At 37.8% G+C, this 18,895-nt stretch overlaps 1 protein-coding gene across 1 annotated transcript in view; it reads left to right on the top strand.

Moving 5' to 3' along the window:
• CLASP1 (cytoplasmic linker associated protein 1) overlaps positions 1-18,895 on the top strand; it is a gene marked incomplete at its 5' end in the record, with an annotated part of 108,507 nt that overhangs the window by 84,726 nt on the left and 4,886 nt on the right. Inside the window, 5 exons of the mRNA XM_015817639.1 lie at positions 1,865-2,015; positions 5,591-5,837; positions 6,466-6,656; positions 7,866-7,994; positions 10,433-10,639. Of these exons, the coding sequence (XP_015673125.1) occupies positions 1,865-2,015; positions 5,591-5,837; positions 6,466-6,656; positions 7,866-7,994; positions 10,433-10,639 (925 nt within the window). The remainder of the gene's footprint in view (positions 1-1,864; positions 2,016-5,590; positions 5,838-6,465; positions 6,657-7,865; positions 7,995-10,432; positions 10,640-18,895) is intronic.

Here is an 18,895-nt window from a genome sequence, read left to right as displayed (position 1 = left end):
CTTGTTTTTGGCAAGTAGTTTTAAATAATGAAATACTAGTTTTCAAAATAGATTATCATTTTGTGAAATATTCTCTTAGCAGAGATAGAATTTTGATCTTGTAGTATAGGAGGAACTCTTTAATTGTAGGCCTGTTTCTCTGGATCCAGAGTTAAGCTTTCTGTGTTATTCACAGTCTGCCTACCTTATATACAGTATACAGCAACTCACCAGCTGCAGAATAGAGAGCAATATTTAGTTTTATGATTATTTTCCCAAAGTCATTAAGTGAATTTGGTTTCCCCAATTGACTTTGTTTGTTGGAAGCTGGCTGAGAAGGTTGCAGATTGTGATCATATGACTGGAAGATGCTGCAACTGTCATAAATATGAACCGGTCGCCAAGCTCTCAAATTGCAATCACATAACTGTGGGAGTGGTGTGATGGACCCAACCTCAAAGACGGTAGTGATTTACTTTTTCTGCGGCCACTGTAACTTTGAACCATCATTAAACAAATGGTTGTAAATTAAGTACTAGCTATATTTAGGTTTTAATTTCTAGCTTATCAGTTACCTGGATTTTAAATAATAGTGTTTTGAACTTTAGCCTAAAAAGAGTAGACAGCCTTTCATTCCTGCCTTCCAATTTTTTTTAGTAGAACCCTTAGATTATGCTTAGTGTTTCATATTTCACTTAGGTTGCTGAAGTAGTAATGTGACTGATCTGGTTAAAACACCAATGATAGACCAAATAAAATTTAGCCTTAATTCTGATATTTGAGAAACCTCATCTTATATAATTAAGGAAGAAAGGAATTAAATTATATTAGTATTTTTTGTAATTCTAGAGTATTTTATGGTGGTCTCTTAGGGAAAAAAATTCACATAGAGCAGGGGTGTCAAACTGCTGGCCCGCAGGCCGGACGCATCATCGGGAAGCCATGCCCACCCCATTGCCGGCAATGTCAAAAAAGCTCCAATACGTTGCGCGACGTCATGTGACATCGCGAGTTTGATATGTCTGACATAGAGGAAATGCTTTTTCCAGCAAGCATAAGAAAAAAAATGACTAGAGGAAAATGAGAAATTGCTGATAGATTTTTATTTAAAAATAATTAAGGTGTAATAATTTAGATTTTTTGATCTGGATTCCTTGCAGAATAAAATTTAAATCCAAACATTAGTTTAAATCCTTCTTACCTTGAGTCTGCAGTACCATAGGTAACATTTTCAGCATCACTGATGATTAGTTTTATTGCTATTTTTTATTTATTATCATATATTTGAAGCTACATTTCAGGAAAAAAATACTAGAACTTCTTTATTCCATGGGGAAATAGTCCATTTTAATGTGCCTTTGGATTTTTTATATAGGAGAATGTATTTAACATCTTGGGAAGCATTAAATATAATATTTGTTCAGTTAAAGACATGCTGGATGTTCATGTTCATCATGGAACTGTGGCAGCACAGTCAGTCAGTTTTCTTGTTACTTAATATTTTTTATCCCACTGGATAGAAAAAGGGTTCAAGAGAGATCAGTTCAAAGCTAGAAAAGAATGGTATGATTTGTAAGTTACCATTTATATCTAACCCAGGGCAAGATGTTTCTTCTCTGAATAATAAATATACAGCCCTTACTCTCTTGGTCAAATGATGAGGTCCAGTACTGTTGCTATCTAATTATAAGTTTAATTTCTGTAGTTTTTATACATTCTGGAAATTAACATCTGAGTTCCTGCTGCTCTGGCTGAAAAATCTTCTGAAAGTTGCATGTTTTAAAATTGAATTTCAAATGTTGACTTTTCAAATGAGAAAATGTCTAATTCAATCTCAAAGCAGCCACTATTTAATTTTAACATTCCGTGTATGTTCGTTCTTCAGCATGCTGGATTATGACACGGAAAACCTAAATTCTGATGAAATTTATAGCTCTCTTCGTGGAGTCACAGAAGCAATTGAAAAGTTTAGTTTTCGTAGCCAAGAAGATCTAAATGAGCCAATCAAACGTGATGGAAAGAAGGACAGTGATATTGTAAGTAGACATTGGAAAAATGTGTAATGTTTGTGTGATATGTAATAATTGAACATTTACATGAATAGTTTCATATTTTGAGCATTTCCTATATTGTTTAGTTTCAAGCAAACAACACGTGGGTGATTGAGTTTGTCAGCTGGGCATTTTTATATATAATAGTTTGACCAGATCTGCTGGATTGTGTAGAAGAACAAGAGGCAGAGCCTGGGGGCAGAATCAAAAGAGGAATCAGACGGGAATTGTTAAGTTCCCACAAGCGAACCAAATTGAATTCTTGAATTCTGTTAAGTCTTATCTAGCACCAATTTAGTGCTGCCTGTACTTGATTAGATTCTTGTGTATAGGCTTGAGCAATTAATTTGATTGGAAGTAACTTGTGATTCTTTGTGCCTGACAGAATACTATAGTAATAACATATTTTAGGAGTATCAGTTTGAGGTATGCTGATGTACACTTATATACAGTATACAGTATATATACAATATTGTTTCATTTTTAAAAAATATAACTATTTCCTTTTCTTTATATTTGCCATTCCTGCAGTGGAGAACATGATGGGAAAATCATAATTTTTTCCTATAAAACTAAAATATATACATTTTTTGTACTGAGTTGTAAAATAATATCATTCTTCTTATCACTAGAATCAAGTGCTTGATATATAGTAATTCTGTGCTCAAAAAAAGGAAGGGAATGGAGTATGCATGCTTGTATAGGTAGCTGTCTTGAGCCTATTCCGAGTACTTGCTCACACATAAATGTTCTGCTACCCAAATGAAGCAGTTGGATTTATGCACAGAAACACCTAAGTGAATGAAATCCAGGGTGCTAATTGAAGCCATGCCAATTATCAAATGTTGGATTCCAAACTTTACACCTCTCCTCAACATTGGCAATAAATCCAGTTCACAGTCAATGGAATGGAATGGAATTGGAGGTCTTCTAGTCCAAATCTGTGCTCAGGCAGGAAACTCTATACCATTTCAGACAAATGATTGTCTAATCTCTTTTTAAATACTTCCAGTGCTGGAGCATTCACAACTTCTGGAGGCAAGTTGTTTCACTGATTAATTGTTCTAACAGTCAGGAAATTTCTTCTCAGTTCTAGGTTGCTTCTCTCCTTGATTGGTTTCCATCCGTTGCTTCTTATCCTGCCTTCAGGTGCTTTGGAGAATAGCTTGACTCCCTCTTCTTTGTGGCAACCCCTGAGATATTAGAACACAGCTATTATGTCACCCCTAATCCTTCTTTTCATTAAACTAGACATACCCATTTCCAGCAACCATTCTTTATATGTTTTAGCCTCCAATCTCCTGATCATCTTTGTTGCTCTTTTCTGCACTCTTTCTAGAGTCTCAACATCTTTTTTACATTGTGGTAACCAAAGCTGGATGCAGTATTCCAAGTGTGGCCTTACCAAGGCATTATAAAGTGGTATTAACACTTCACATGATCTTGATTCTATCCCTCTATTAATGCAGCCTAGAACTGTGTTGGCTTTTTTGGCAGCTGCAGCACACTGTTGGCTCATATTTAAGTGATTGTCCACTAAGACTCCAAGGTCCTTCTCACAGTTATTACTATTAAGCAAGGTACCACCTATACTGTACCTGTGCATTTGGTTTTTGTTGCCTAAATGTAGAACCTTAATTTTTTCACCATTGAATTTCATTTTGTTAGATAGCGCCCAATATTTGATCTTCCACTTGGTGCAGAGTTTGTCTCCCAGGTGATGTCAGGGTAGTTAAAGTCCCCCATTACTATTATGATGTGCTTTCTACATACCTTAGTTATCTGTCTAGCAAAAAGTTCATCTATTTCCTCTGGTTGGTTGGATGGCCTATGGTATACACCTTTGGCACTGTTATTTTTCCCCTTTTAATATTGACCCAAACACATTCAGGACAATTTTCATCATTGTTGTGCTCTATTTCTGTAGAGATATAGTTATTTCTTACATATAGTGCAACTCCACCTCTTCTTTTATTTGGTCTATTTTTTTTAAATAATTTAAATCTCTCTAGCTGTGTGTTCTATTTTTGGGTTTCATCCCACCAAGTTTCTGTAATGGCAACAATATCATATCTGCCCTCATTTACTTGACTTTCTAATTCACCCTATTTATTGCTCATACTCTGTGCATTGGTGTATAGACATTTGAGTCTTTTCTGACTGATCCTGTGTTTACTTTCTACATAACCTGTGTGGTGCCTGAATTCCCTTATTTTCTTACCACCTATCTGATTAGTGCACTTTGTGTGGCACTCGCTATTAAAACCTTGATTTTGCTTGACAGCAAGGTTGATATTCTTGTCCACACACATATCTATGTTACATGCACTGATAACCCTTTAATTTTTAGATTGCCAAGGACAAGAATGTTCTGTGTCAATTAACTCGCTGTCCCCATTGTTTAGTTTAAATGTTTCTCCAGAAAGTCTGTAAATTTAATGCCAAGTCACTCAGTCCCTTTCTGCGATGGATGCAAACCATCTCTTTTGTAAGTTTTTTATTGGACCAGTTGCAGACATCGCATACAATATAACCAAAGCCTTCCCCTTTGCACCACTCCTTTAGCCACATATTTTTGTTCCTTATATACTGGTAAAACCTCTGAAAAAATAAGCCTACAACCTATACTTACTAAGTTTCTGCCCCAAGCTCTGGAAATCATTCTGGGACAGATCATTTGTGCCAAATTGTACAATAGCATCAATATCACAGTCCTTACTGGCATTCTTTACTATCTTAGAAATATGCCTCTTGTTAGTTTAGGAGAGAGCTAAAGGATGTTATAGAATTGTTAACTTAAGGGTAATATAATTTAAGACAGAGTATAATTATTGTATCGTAAACCCTGTGTGTAGCTCTGGGAAGTCGGAGGGAAGGGAGGGGGGTGGGGAAGGGTGGGGGTTGGAGGGAGGTGGGGAGTTATATTGTAAAACTTTTAAAAATTTTCAATAAAAAAAAGAAAAGAAAAGAAAAAGAAATATGCCTCTTGTCTCTGCTGGCAGTAGCACCTGGCAGATACCTGACCTCTTTTAAAGCCTCCACATCCTTTCCTAAATTTACAACCCTTACAATTGAATCACCAACCAGAAGGTGGTTTCTCTTTTTGGATGCCTTGCTCTTCTTGCATGACTGATGTATAGTAACTGATTCTTGTTCAAAATTATTCAGCAGCTGCAGAAAGAATAACAACTTATTGGAGTGGCTACAGATGATGAAGAAAACCTACATGTAGAAACTGCCAGTTTGAAATTAGGGTTTAGTGCAGGGGTAGTCAACCTTGGCTCTTTTATGACTCGTGGACTTCAACTCCCAGAATTCCTGAGCCAGCTAAGCTGGCTCAGGAATTCTGGGAATTGAAGTCCACGAGTCATAAAAGAGCCAAGGTTGACTACCCCTGGTTTAGTGCAAACAAAGTTCTAATTTATTTAGCCCTACTAATCAGATTCGGAATGGAAAAGGATTGCCGTTTGCAGTGCAACCTATTATCAGAGTAATAATAGAGTTGCTCTTAATGGAAATTGGTCCCAATTAAGTCATCTTTCTTCGACCAATTGCTACAGGTTTCCAGAGATGATGGTATTGCCTCACCAGCCACTGATATGCGTGGAAGCAGTGATGTGGTGGAAGGAGGAAGGATGGCTCTAGATAACAAGACGTCTCTGCTCAACACCCAGCCCCCACGTGCCTTTTCTGGACCCCGAGCTCGAGAGTACAACCCTTACCCCTACTCTGATACCATTAGCACCTATGATAAAACTGCTCTTAAGGAAGCCGTATTTGATGATGATATGGATCAGATTCGCGATGGTTGGTTTTCATTTATTTTCTTAAATTCAGTATTGAACTTATTGTTGCCTTAACATTTACACATTGGTGTTAAACTGTTATAGAATATCGTACTGACACTAGCTTCTTGAATTCAGTTTTTTACATCATTTCTTAATCAGCCTTGCTGGAATAAGTAACAGTATCTTGCTCCTGGGCAAATGATTCAGCTAGGTGGTACAGCAACCACAGGCTCATCTTTCAATTCTAATAATGAGACTTGGGCCCTGACATTCTGTAAGTGGTCTTCTACATTCATATCAGTAAAGAAGACAGGCTCCAAAAGTCATTTTTTTTGTGAACTGAAAGCTATATATGGTTAAAGGAAAAGCCATGGGAACAGAACCTTCATATGTTTTCATCTGGCTCCCCCTGCCTGCTCAGAATTGCTTTATGAGCATATAGTGACAAGTGGCAAAACTGGGAATCAATTGTTAGAGACTGAATAGATTTAGATTATAGATAAAATCTTTGTACTTAAAAGAACTCGGAGACAGATTATGTTTATAGACTCGTTAAAAATATTGTGTATAAGTCCTACCATCACCTGTTAAACTTCTTGCTTATTTTTCTTTCCAGTGAAATTACTTTTTCACTTTTTTCTTCTCAGTGCCCATTGATCATTCTGACTTGGTGGCTGATCTTTTAAAAGAATTATCCAATCATAATGAGCGTGTAGAAGAACGGAAAGGAGCCCTTCTTGAATTATTGAAGATTACAAGAGAAGATAATCTGGGAGTTTGGGAGGAACATTTTAAGACAATTTTGCTTTTATTACTTGAAACACTTGGAGATAAAGATGTAAGATAATGCTATAGGGTTTGCTATGCCTCATAGATACTTACCACCTGCACTGTCATTACAGCATATGTGGCTAACATTTAGATGGTGTTCTCTGTTTTCCTTAGTTTAATCTGGCTTCCACAGTCTCAGAAATGCCAACCATTTGGCATTTATTTAACCCCACCTCCAGTTTCTCCAAGGGAGCATCACCCTGATATTGTGACACTTGAAATTTGTATTTCTCAAATGCATGGTACATGTTGGAACATTATTGCTGCGCTACTCACTTCCTTTACCAGACATCTCTCCAGTTGAGGAGGGGCCCCCAGCACAGAGTACTTTACTCAAGATTCACACCTGTTATTTTTTGCCATTTGTTTCTATCAGTACTTCTTGTCATCGGATATTCAAAGTTTAAATTGGGACAAATCAAGTGTTAGCTTGGGAGTTGCAGAGATGAATACCAAACCATGGGGACATACTTAACATAGTTCAGTCTGAGGAAGCTAAACCATATGCTGGGTTGAACTAGTCAATGGTTGAAATGGCTCTCATCCAAAAACATATCTCAACTATTACATAACCTGAAATGTTATCTAATATTCTAATAATGATCTTCTTGGATAAAGGTGTCGGTGACTAGAGAGGAATAGGACTGAATGAAAAAACTAATAGCGATCTCCAAAATAATTGGATAGATATATTTGTGCAAAACTTGGAAGGCTGCTTTAGCTTCCTTTGTTACTAATAAGATAGTATTTTTCTTCATTACCAAATAAGTTCCAAGGAAATGAAACTTGAGTTTTTAGATTTTTTATGTATTTCAAAAAGACACTGAACCAGAAATGGTTATGTAATAAATCTGTTTGGTATTCTCTTTGATACACAGTTTAGTGGGTGGCTTATTTTATACATTGATATAATATAAAAGATCCCAATATTTATTAGCAGTTACTTAGTTCTCGTGCAAAAATACTATTGATTTTTGCTAATGAACTTGGGCCCATGATACAAGGCTACTGTGGTGTTCACTTCTGAGCCTTGTTGATTTTTCTTGATTTAAACATTTGATTTTATAAAATATGTATCCATTCTAGTCAAGCAATGCATTCCTTGCATTGATGATTTTGAAGAGTGAAATGACTTCAAGGCACCCAGAGTCGCTTGTTAGTGAAATGAGAGGCATATAAATTTAATAAATAAAGATGTGCTATTTCTTTTATTTAGCATTCAATACGAGCCTTGGCACTGAGAGTTTTGCGAGAAATTCTGAGGAACCAACCAGCAAGATTTAAGAACTATGCTGAACTAACTATCATGAAGACCCTAGAAGCGCATAAAGATTCTCATAAAGAGGTAATTCTGAGTGTCATACTATAGTTTAAGAATCAATGTGTCTATAGGTCATGCCTTACTATTAATTCCAATAAGTTTAAGTTTAAATGGAATGAAGAGAAAAATAAATCACACTTAATGGAATTCCTAACCTATAGTTCTGACTATTTCCATACATTATTGACTGTGGCTGTAAATTTACTTTACTTGTGGGTCTGCATTTAAAGAATTTACCTAGCTCAGGAGCCACTTTTTAGCCATATATGGCCCTAAGACACTCTATCTGCAGCCTCTAGGACCTACAAAACCATCTTAATGGGTACATGTTTCAGGGTTTAAAAAACAGAATATTGGTTTAGTTTATCCAAATGAAAAAAAATGTCCATAGGTCCAAAAATTTCAGACCCACCTACTTTGCAGGTATTCCTCAAGTAGTATTGTTGTTTCCCCAACCCCCAAGTTCTTGCCAGAACTTCAGTGACAAATAAGATGAAATGAAGAATATGAAAACATTCAACCTATTTCAACACATCATATTTTATGTTTAATCTACACATCATATTTTTTGTTTAATCTTACTGTGATATTTTTTTAAAACTAGCTTTAGTCCTGTATATATTTTTGCATTTATTTAGACCATGACTCTCCAGGTTTATTACAGGACTGTAATCTTTCTAATTGAAGGCAGTTGAGTTAAGGGTACGCAATTCTGTATAGAATAGTGAAAACTTAAATACATAAACAAAAAAAGAGCTTTTGACCCTAGAATAGGAATAAAGAATAAGCTGCATTATACATCTATTTAGCTGTTTACAGGAGTGTGGTTTTAAACACATGATGACTTACTCAGTTAAACAAGTAACGTGGGAACAAAAGCCATAAGGATTGTGGTGAAAGGCCAGGAAAGATTTAATCCTTTTAATAAATCAGCATGTCTTTATTATGTTTTCTTGGAATCAGAGTCTTCATACAACAGCTTTCTGTGTATGTGTAGCCACAATTAGCAACAGTTGTAACAGATTTTGCGATAAAGCACTTGGACAAAACATTTTGTTCTTAAGGAGTGCCTTTGTTGGCAAGCTTCTCCCTACTGTGCATTCTTGTTGTCTCACCTTGACTTTGTGCCTTTGTCCATTTCTTTGTGAATTACCTGTGCAAATGATTGAGAAAGCTTGTCCTCTCCAGCATCACTTTAATATGGACTCACACAACCTGAAACTACACAAAGAAGGATCAGAATGAACAGGGCATGGGGAACTTAAATTCTAGGATAGAATCTTTAGCTTTTTGAAAAGTCATCTGCAACGAGGATGCAATAGCATTCTTCAGGTACCTAAAAGCTCAGAAGAGAATCCTGACTTGTTTAAATTACAGGAAGATACATTCAAGTGTAACTTAGGACACAAAACACTACAGTAAGACCACCTAAACAGTAGAATTTCCCTTTGCTGGACATCTTTAAGCAAAGTCTGGATAGAGACGTGCTGATCGCACAGTTGGGACTTGATGAGCTAACTTTCCAATGTTTTGATTTTATATAATTTTACAAAGCATAATTATCAAAATACCTTAACGTTATCTATATTCTATATTTTTGTGCTTCATTTTATACCTCAAGCAGCTTTCATTCTCATAAGTGTATCTTCTTTATAATACCAGTTAGTACCAGTTATTATGAGTGAAATGAATGAAATAAATGCACATCATATGTGTGGAAATATATATATATAGGGGCTATATGTATATGTATTTATGTTATGGATGATTTAGAATGCCAATGAAAGAAAATATATGGCTACTAACATATTTAATCTATTGAACAAAAATATGGAAGACATTGATTCACATCTAAATAACATTAGAATAGGCAGCTACATTGCTGTGCAAAAATCTATCCTGTGCTGCACAGTTCCTTCTGCAGTTCTTACTTATGTATATAGAATATGCTAACCAGAATAAAGTCTGGGTAGAAAATTCACCTTTTATTTATGATGGATATCTGAATACATTCAGAGCAAACAAATCATTTTGACAAATATATTAACTTTATTTGCTCTCCATTTATTACAGTGAAGATCTTCACAGTTACCATCATACCCTAAAATGCAGAATATACAAGTTTAAGATAAGTCATTGGAATCAGAGTATGGTCACGCCTACTTTTTCCTTAATATTTCCTTCAGCAGTATGTTAATCTGCAATAATTAGTTCTTCTGATCTGTTTGGTAAATACAGAACTAAGTTTCCTATGCTCACCACTGTTGATGGCAATGGCAGAATTTTTTTATAGTGTTCTGATAGAAAAATGTATTCAGAAATGTTCAGTCACTGAGACAACCAATATAATATAATAAGCTTGCTGTTGCCTATACTCATGGTTCTTAAGGATGGGAAGGCACTATTTTTTGTAATGCTATAACTTTAACAATTGTCTGCTTGTCTTTCTCAATCCACTATAGGTTGTGAGAGCTGCCGAGGAAGCAGCTTCCACACTGGCTAGTTCCATCCACCCAGAACAGTGCATCAAAGTCCTTTGTCCCATCGTTCAAACAGCTGACTATCCAATTAATCTGGCTGCTATTAAAATGCAAACTAAAGTCATTGAGAGAATCTCGAAGGAGTCATTACATCAGCTCCTACAAGACATCATCCCTGGATTGTTGCAGGTATGCTTCTGTGGATGGAATTGTTCAGTTGCTCCAAGCAGCAAATATCATTTTTATTTATTTTATGTTGGTGTCTCACAAATTATAAGACTTACTAAATTGAATGAAATAATAGTAAGAAATTAGAATGTAATGCATTGTCAGTGTATATGACAGTGATGACGAACCTTTTAGAGACCCAGTGCCCAAACTGCAACCCAAAACCCACTTATTTATCACCAGGTACTGGGTGGGCGTGGCCACGGTGGTCATTGCAGACTGGAGAGGCGGGGCCAGGGTGGCGGGGGCCAATCCCTCACCATCTCGGGGGCATGGCATGCGTGCCCACAGAAAGGGCTCTGAGTGCCGCCTCTGGCACACGTGCCATAGGTTCACCACCACTGGTATATGAGGAACCTTTGGGCTAAGAACCTGTTTCAACCTTAAATCCATCCAAAGCCACCACCACTCTTTGCCAACCATGTTGCATCTTGTTGGGTGGAAAAGCAAGTTGGGGGCAGAGATGGTAAAAACAGGTATCAGGGGAGTCAGCTTTCTGTGGCTCTGCAGGGCAGTTCTCTTGATTTGAAAAACCATGCTCTTTTGTATGGAACATGTCTTTGCACAGAAAAAATGGACGGCTTCAAGGGCCAGTCCCAACCCTAACCCAAGCAGCTTCTTGGATGAGAAGCAAAATATCTTCAAAGAAAAACAACCAGGGACATCCATGATCTAAATGATTGAGAATCTCCATAGACTTCAAGGGCCAGGGGAGGATTCCTATCCAATCCTCCTACGCTCATCCTTGTTCTAACTTTAAAAACAGTTTATTGAATCAATCTCTGCTTCTTTCCCATTGCTGCTTTAAAAGCCTTTAGATGTGGCAACCAGTAAGACCTCCAACTCTCACAATTTTTTTCAGGCTAATTTGCTATTTTCAGACAGACAGCAGTCAGAGAACGGTTGAGTTTCCTTTATCACCTTCACTAAATATTTCATTCAGGCAAGTTTTTGTTTATTTAGAGAAATCCATTCTGGAAACTCTCAAAAGTACAATCAGAACAGTCACTCTGAACCTCCCTAGTTGTTTGATGAAGAAAGGTCAGTTTCTGCTAAATGGTTACAAACAGATTAAGTAAGCTCTAATCCTGTGACAGCATTCAAGTAAATTTCTTGGAGTCTGTTTCTCTCTCTTCCTCCCCCCCCCCCATCCCCCTTCCTCTGAGGCACAAGCCTCTTTACGGTCAATCTTAGCATCTGGTAAGTTTCTCTCTGCTTTTAACTGAGGGGTTATGAATCACCTCTCCAGTAAAAGGCTTGAAGATGTGGATGGTAAAGTTAATATAAACTCTGAGAATACAGACATTGTCGATGAGGTTCCAAAGAAGTCCTTTATTTGCACTCATTGTCTTTCTTGCCTCTCACAAGCTAATTGAAGGTCGAAATGGCCAAAGGGAATTCTAGTCTCCCAAAAGGCTTTTCAAAGATCAGAATAAAGTTGGGGGTCAAATGTCATCTTTGTTTGTTGGTTTCGTTTATAAAATGTCTGTTCAGTGGTTTTTTGTTTTTGTTTTTTGAACAGTCTTAAAGCACTAAAAGTACTGGTTATCACTTTTACATAGCATGGGTCAAATTACTTGTGAAACTGCAGATAAATTATTGACATATAACCATTTGTTTAGTGACTGCTCAAAGTTACAGTGACTGTTTTTCACACTTATAATTGCTGCTTATAATTGCCCTTAGTTGTGTAATCAAAATTTAGATACTTGTCATTTGTTGTGTATTCATGACAGTTGCAGTGTCCCTTGGTCATGTGATCACCTTTTGCGACCTTCTGACAAGTAGTCAATGAGGAAGCTAGAGTCACTTAATAACCTTGTTACTAACTTAACAACTACAGTGATTCACTTAAGAAGTGTGGCAAGAAAGGTCATAAAATGAAGCAAAACTCACTTAACTGTCTTAGCAACAGAAACTTTGGGTTCAATTGTGGTCATAAGTCAAGCCCTACCTGTAATGTCTATATCAGGTATCCTAGTAAAGAACAGCTTAGCACCGTGTGTGCTTGTAAAGAGTATGGAATGACATGAATGTGATATTTCTCAGTTACTTCAACAGATGGGTGGGTGTTCGCCAGGAATGTTTTTTCTCTGTGTGCGTGTGCATGTGTATTGTGCATTTTCTCTGCATGTATGTGGGTACTATATGTTTTGGGGGGTATTAAGTGTTTTTCCTGTCTTTTGTGAATTGTGGGCTGTGGTACAACTGCCTGTTTATTGGATGTTATTTTTTCTGGATGATTATGTTTTATTTCTCTATTTTTTTGGAACATTAGTTTCTCCTGGCATGCTTAGGCCTTCAGTGGATTGACAAAGAGATTGGATGGGCAGACTGCTTTGAGCTCCTTGGAGAAAGGCAGGATAGGAATTGAATACATACAGTACATATATAAAAAGAAAACAAATAAGTACCACATCTTTTGGGTCAGATGTAACGAATAATAATGAGACTGAATTAATATGCTACCGTGTTTCCCTGAAAGTAAGACCTACCCCGAAAATAAGCCCTAGCTAATTATAACAATGAGACTAAATTAATATTAGTTTTAACTGGAGTTTGTTGAACACTGTGATCTGATTCTCGCATAATGCAAAGTTGCTATGCGTGATTTAGAAACTACAATGATTGGTTCACACATTAATAGCTGCATATATGTTTGTTTAAACTTAACTGTTCTTGCCCAATCCTTAGGTTTCATAAGCAAGTATTGATGCCTTTTTAGAATTTACAGTTCTTATTCCAAAGGGTATCTAAGGGGAGATTGTACAGCACAAGCTATTAAATGTATGAAGAGCAGAAAAATGATCATTGGTAAAAAAAATTCCTAGTTCCTTTATTCCATTGTAGACTCCAAAGGCCATTTTTCATGTTTTAAAAATGAAGTATCAGTTGGTTTTTATGCAGGTTAGCTTGTATTATATGGTTTAGCTCTGAACTACCACTTGTTCAGTCGCTCTTGTTAGTCCTTCCTTGCTCTCTGTGTCAGATCCTCTAACTCGGGCATGTCAAACTTGCGATGTTGCGTGACGTCACGCAACGTATCGTGACTTTTTCCCCATTGCCAGCAATGGTGTGGGTGCACTTTCGGTGTGACATATCCGGCCTGCAGGCTGGCAGTTTGACATGCCTGCTCTAACTAAATGGTTTAAGTTGCATGTTTGAAAATCAGTTCATTTTTATGTCTTTTAGTCATTCAGCATGTAAGAAGCATGAAATAGTCCATTTAGTCTGGCCATGTGTTTAGTAACTTGTAGATATATTACATCAATGTTTCTCAACCTTGGCAACTTTAAGATGGACGGACTTCAACTCCCAGAATTCCTCAGCCATCCATGCTGGCAGGAGAATTCTGGGAGTTGAAGTCCGTGCATCTTAAAGTAACAGAGGTTGAGAAACACTGTATTACATGGTGGTACAGTGAGAGAAAAAATTATTTGATCCCCTGCTGATTTTGTACATTTGCCCATTGACAAAGAAATGATCAATCTATAATTTTAATGGTAGGTTTATTTTAACAGTGAGAGACAGAATAACAACCACAAAAATTCAGAAAAATACATTTCAAAAAATTAAAATCAATTTGCATTTTAATGAGTGAAATAAGTATTTGACCCATTCGCAAAACATGACTTAGTACTTGGTGGCAAAACCCTTGTTGGCAATCACAGAGGTCAGAGGTTTTTTGTAGTTGGCCACCAGGTTTGCACACATCTCAGGAGGGATTTTGTCCCACTCCTCTTTGCAGATCCCTCTCCAAGTCATTAAGGTTTCGAGACTGACGTTTGACAGTTTGAACCTTCAGCTCCCTCCACAGATTTTCTATGAGATTAAGGTCTGGAGATCGGCTAGGCCACTCTAAGACCTTAGTGTGCTTCTTCTTGAGCCACTCCTTTGTTGCCTTGGCTGTGTGTTTTGGGTCATTGCCGTGCTGGAATACCCATCACGACTCATTTTCAATGCTCTGGCTGAGGGAAGCAGGTTCTCACCCACGATTTGACGGTCCATGGCCCCATCCATTGTCCCTTTGATGCGGTGAAATTGTCCTGTCCCCTTAGCAGAAAAACACCCCAAAAGCATAATGTTTCCACCTCCATGTTTGACGGTAGGGATGGTGTTCTTGGGGTCATAGGCAGCATTCCTCTTCCTCCTCCTCCAAACATGGTGAGTTGAATTTATGCCAAAGAGCTCAATTTTGGTCTCATCTGACCACAACACTTTCACCCAGTTCTCCTCTGAATCATTCAGATGTTCATTGGTAAACTTCAGACAGGCCTGTACATGTGCTTTCTTGAGCACGGGGACTTTGAGGGCGCTGCAGGATTTCAGTCCTTCATGGCGTAGTATTACCAATTGTTTTCTTGGTGACTATGGTCCCAGCTGCCTTGAGCTCATTGACAAAATCCTCCCGTGTATTTCTGGGCTGACTCCTCACCATTCTCATGATCATTGAAACTCGACGAGGTGAGATCTTGCATGGAGCCCCAGACCGAGGGAGATTGACAGTTATTTTGTGTTTCTTCCTTTGCCAATAATTGCACCAATTGTTGTCACCTTCTCACCAAGCTGCTTGGCGATAGTCTTGTGTAGGTCTACAATCTTGTCTCTGGTATCCTTGAACAGCTCTTTGATCTTGGCCATGGTGGAGAGTTTGGAATCTGATTGATTGATTGCTTCTGTGGACAGGTGTCTTTTATACAGGTAACAGGCTGTAAGAGAGTGCTCTCCCTTTAAGAGAGTGCTCCTAACCTTGTTACCTGTATAAAAGACACCTGGGAGCCAAAAATCTTGCTGATTGATAGGGGATCAAATACTTATTTCACTGATTAAAATACAAATCACTTTATGACTTTTTTGAAATGCGTTTTTCTGGATCGTTTTGTTGTTATTCTGTCTCTCACTGTTAAAATAAACCTACCATTAAAATTATAGACTGTTCATTTCTTTGTCAGTGGGCAAACGTACAAAATCAGGGGATCAAATATTTTTCCCCCTCACTGTACATAGTAATTTTATCCATTTAGAAGGGTGGCTACAAAATACAAGTTACCTGACTGATCTGGTTTTGTTGAGGAACATGTATTTGCCTTACAAAGAAATGAAATGCTTCCTCTATGCTCTATGAGAGAATATCCTGAATGCTGAACTGTTCGTCACTAATGCTAAGTGACAATGTATACTGCCTGATTATTTGGGGTGATAATATTTAATTCTAAGGAGACGGAAAGGTGAATCTTGTTGAAATGCAGATTTGCAGAACAGCAAAATAAAGCAGAAGATAAAGCATTCCATCTGGGTAAATCAGTTTGCGGGGTGGGGGCGGGAGCAGCACCTGAACTAAAAAAAAAATGTTGCTTTTTATTCAGTCCCTTACCAGAGGCTAAAGTCAAATCAAAGCCACAAGGATGATGAATGGTCACACTTTGGCTATGTTGACCAGCATGAATTCCCTCCCCCCCCCCTTTTTCAGTTGGTTTGTCATAGTTAATGGAATTAATAGAAACCATAAAAACCATGTAAGAAACATAGAGTTGTGTAAGTTAGGGCAGCAAGTCATCTTGTCAAACTGGAAGAGGATATTATGCATTCAGATATCTAGAAATGTAAAACATAGCTATTTAACCTCCTGCTTCATTTGCAGAAAGGAAACTTAATCTGATCTTGCCTTATGAATACTGTTCCCCAGCAAGGGCTGTAGTAGCAGATAAGAGTGGGGAAAAAAACTAGATGTATGGGCTGAAAATCCTTGTAACCTTCTCCCAACAGAGGTCACTCTGAGCCCAAGGCATAAGCAAAACATGAGTTCAGCATGTCTCTTTCTGTTTTATTACTATCTTTTCAAAGAGCCATTTAATAGAATATTTTTACAATTATATTATTTAATTACCATGTACAGGCCAGATGCCCTTTACAGGTAGTCCTCAAGCTCCGAATGTAATGGAGCCTGCCCATTCCATTCGTAACTTGAGGATTTGTAGGAGTGAATCTCATACCTTGAACGTGATTCACTCCCACGCATTCGCTAATTTAATGCATGGGCAAATGCACAGCTCGTTAAGTGAACATGAGGTATCTCAAGGTGGAAAAGGCCACGGAAGGGCCTAGTGATGGAACAGGCCATCTTCAGACCACTCAAGCCCTCCCCCCAAGATATATCATGCTCCCTCCCCTGGGGGTCCCCACAATTGCTCCCTCGGCCAATCCTGCCGTGCTGGGTGAAGATCTGTCTCCTCTCCAGCCTCTCTGTTTCTTTCTCTGCTTCCGGCAAGAACGGACCTCTGGAAGCACGCGGCCGCCGCCCACAGCCTCCATTCTGGGCCTCGGCCTGGTGGAGGTCTCCACGGCCCAGAAGCGTCCCCTGGCCTCCTTTCTAGGAGGCAGCGGCCTGGAAAAGGCCTCTGACGCCAGGATCGGGCTTCCAGAAGTCTGTAGGAGCATCCCCCAGCTTTCGTTCCATTTTCTTTTGCAGAGAACAGAGGTCTAAACTACCGTGAGATCACGCAAAATCAGTAGCATGAGATCTCATGCCACTGATCTCGCGTGATCATGCATTATTTTAGACCTCCATTCTCTGCGAATGCACCGAAGGCCTGGAGCAGCCAAGAAAGCAAAGGATTTGTCGATGAGTATCCACAGGCCTAGTGCCTAGGGAGACCCGGGGGGGGGGGGGGGGGGAATAGCCAGGGTGAATGTTGCAGTGCTACTGTGGTCATTCGTAAAGGTGAACAACTTTGCCTTGGTGTGGGAATATTCGTAATTTTGGAACTGCTTTGTAAAAATTAGGGGGCGCTTATTGTTCAAACATTCAAATGTTTGCTAAGGGAATGCTCGTAACTCAAGGATTGCCTGTATTGAAGCTCTGCTTCAACTGCAGAATATAGCCTTCTCATAACTTAAATCAGGTGTGGACAACTTACTTTCTGATATATTACCACATAAGTCTGTCATGAACCAAACTACATGCAATTGGTAAAAAAAAAAAGAGGTTACCGTAATCTATTTATTTGAAACCTACTTTTCTCCCTCCTTTTTTATCTTCACACAGACAGTCAAGGAAAGGTAGATCACTTTATCAGAGATCTGAACTGATTCATTGTAAAAGACGTATAAAATTAGATTAGTGGGCTTCATAAAACCAAGGAATGGGACAATATACTTAAGTGTGTTTATGTGCTTATTTTATTTGAGAGAGCAGTCTTTCCAAATAGCAAGGAATAGACCTACATGTTGTGATTTCTTTTCCTCCCATACCACAGTACATTTTCCTACATTTTCTTATAAAATTAAAGCAAGCTAACAATCTGTATGATAAATTTGAAACATTTGCTTACAATTAAAATTCCAGATTATTTTTACCCCAAATACTGCTAAATTAGATCTGAGTTTTGGACTGAACCAATGAATTATTTTGAATCATTAATTTTTTCAGATGTAAATCTAATGACAAACATGTGTAGCTTCATTATATTTTGATCATTCCTAATTGTGATCTGAGCTGGTAAATACAAACAGAATAATATTCAAACAGATCCCCTGAGAAAACTAGGGTAGGGAGGAAAATGAAAATCTGAAAGCTAAAAGACAAGTAATCAAATTTAATCAACGGGACCTCAATATGTTTATTAACCACAGATTTTCAGTTTGTTTTGGACAAACAGAATAAAAAGCCCATAGAAAAAGTATGGGAACTGTTTTCTGAACAGGGCTGAAATGTTATGAACTTAAGTATCATACTTCAATATTTGGTCCTGGTACTACATTAATCTCCATTTTTCTGCCCATCGGCAGGCCATTCTGCTATTAATATTGTACTTTAAAGGACATATTATCACAGTAAAATTATTTAGAATCACAGTTAGCATTTGAGTTTTGAAAACTGCAAGTATAGGAATTCTTTACAACATAAGGTTGATTTGGTCTTCCTGGAATTAATTAGCTAAAATGCTGCATTACAAAGCTGAATGAGTTTCTGTTTATCTGCTAGAAACTAACAGGCTACAACGAAGTTTGGCCAAAGTTTGATTATGGAGAAAAAAACAGCTTAATCCAGAAACTTTCGGGGCTTGGTTTTGTACATGGACTTTTCTATCCATTCTGTGAATTTATGTAAGTTAATTATTTAGTTAACTGGGCTCACATGTCATTCCAGTCAGTACCAACCCTGAGTGGCTTCTGTACTTAAAATATGTAAACAGGATTAAAATAGAAGGCATCCCC

This window comes from Protobothrops mucrosquamatus, unplaced genomic scaffold (genome assembly GCF_001527695.2).
Source record: "Protobothrops mucrosquamatus isolate PMUCROS unplaced genomic scaffold, P.Mucros_1.0 scaffold613, whole genome shotgun sequence".
NCBI lineage: Eukaryota > Metazoa > Chordata > Lepidosauria > Squamata > Viperidae > Protobothrops > Protobothrops mucrosquamatus.
The sequence above is the reverse complement of the archived record's forward strand: the minus strand, read 5'-3'. Positions and strand labels throughout refer to the sequence as shown.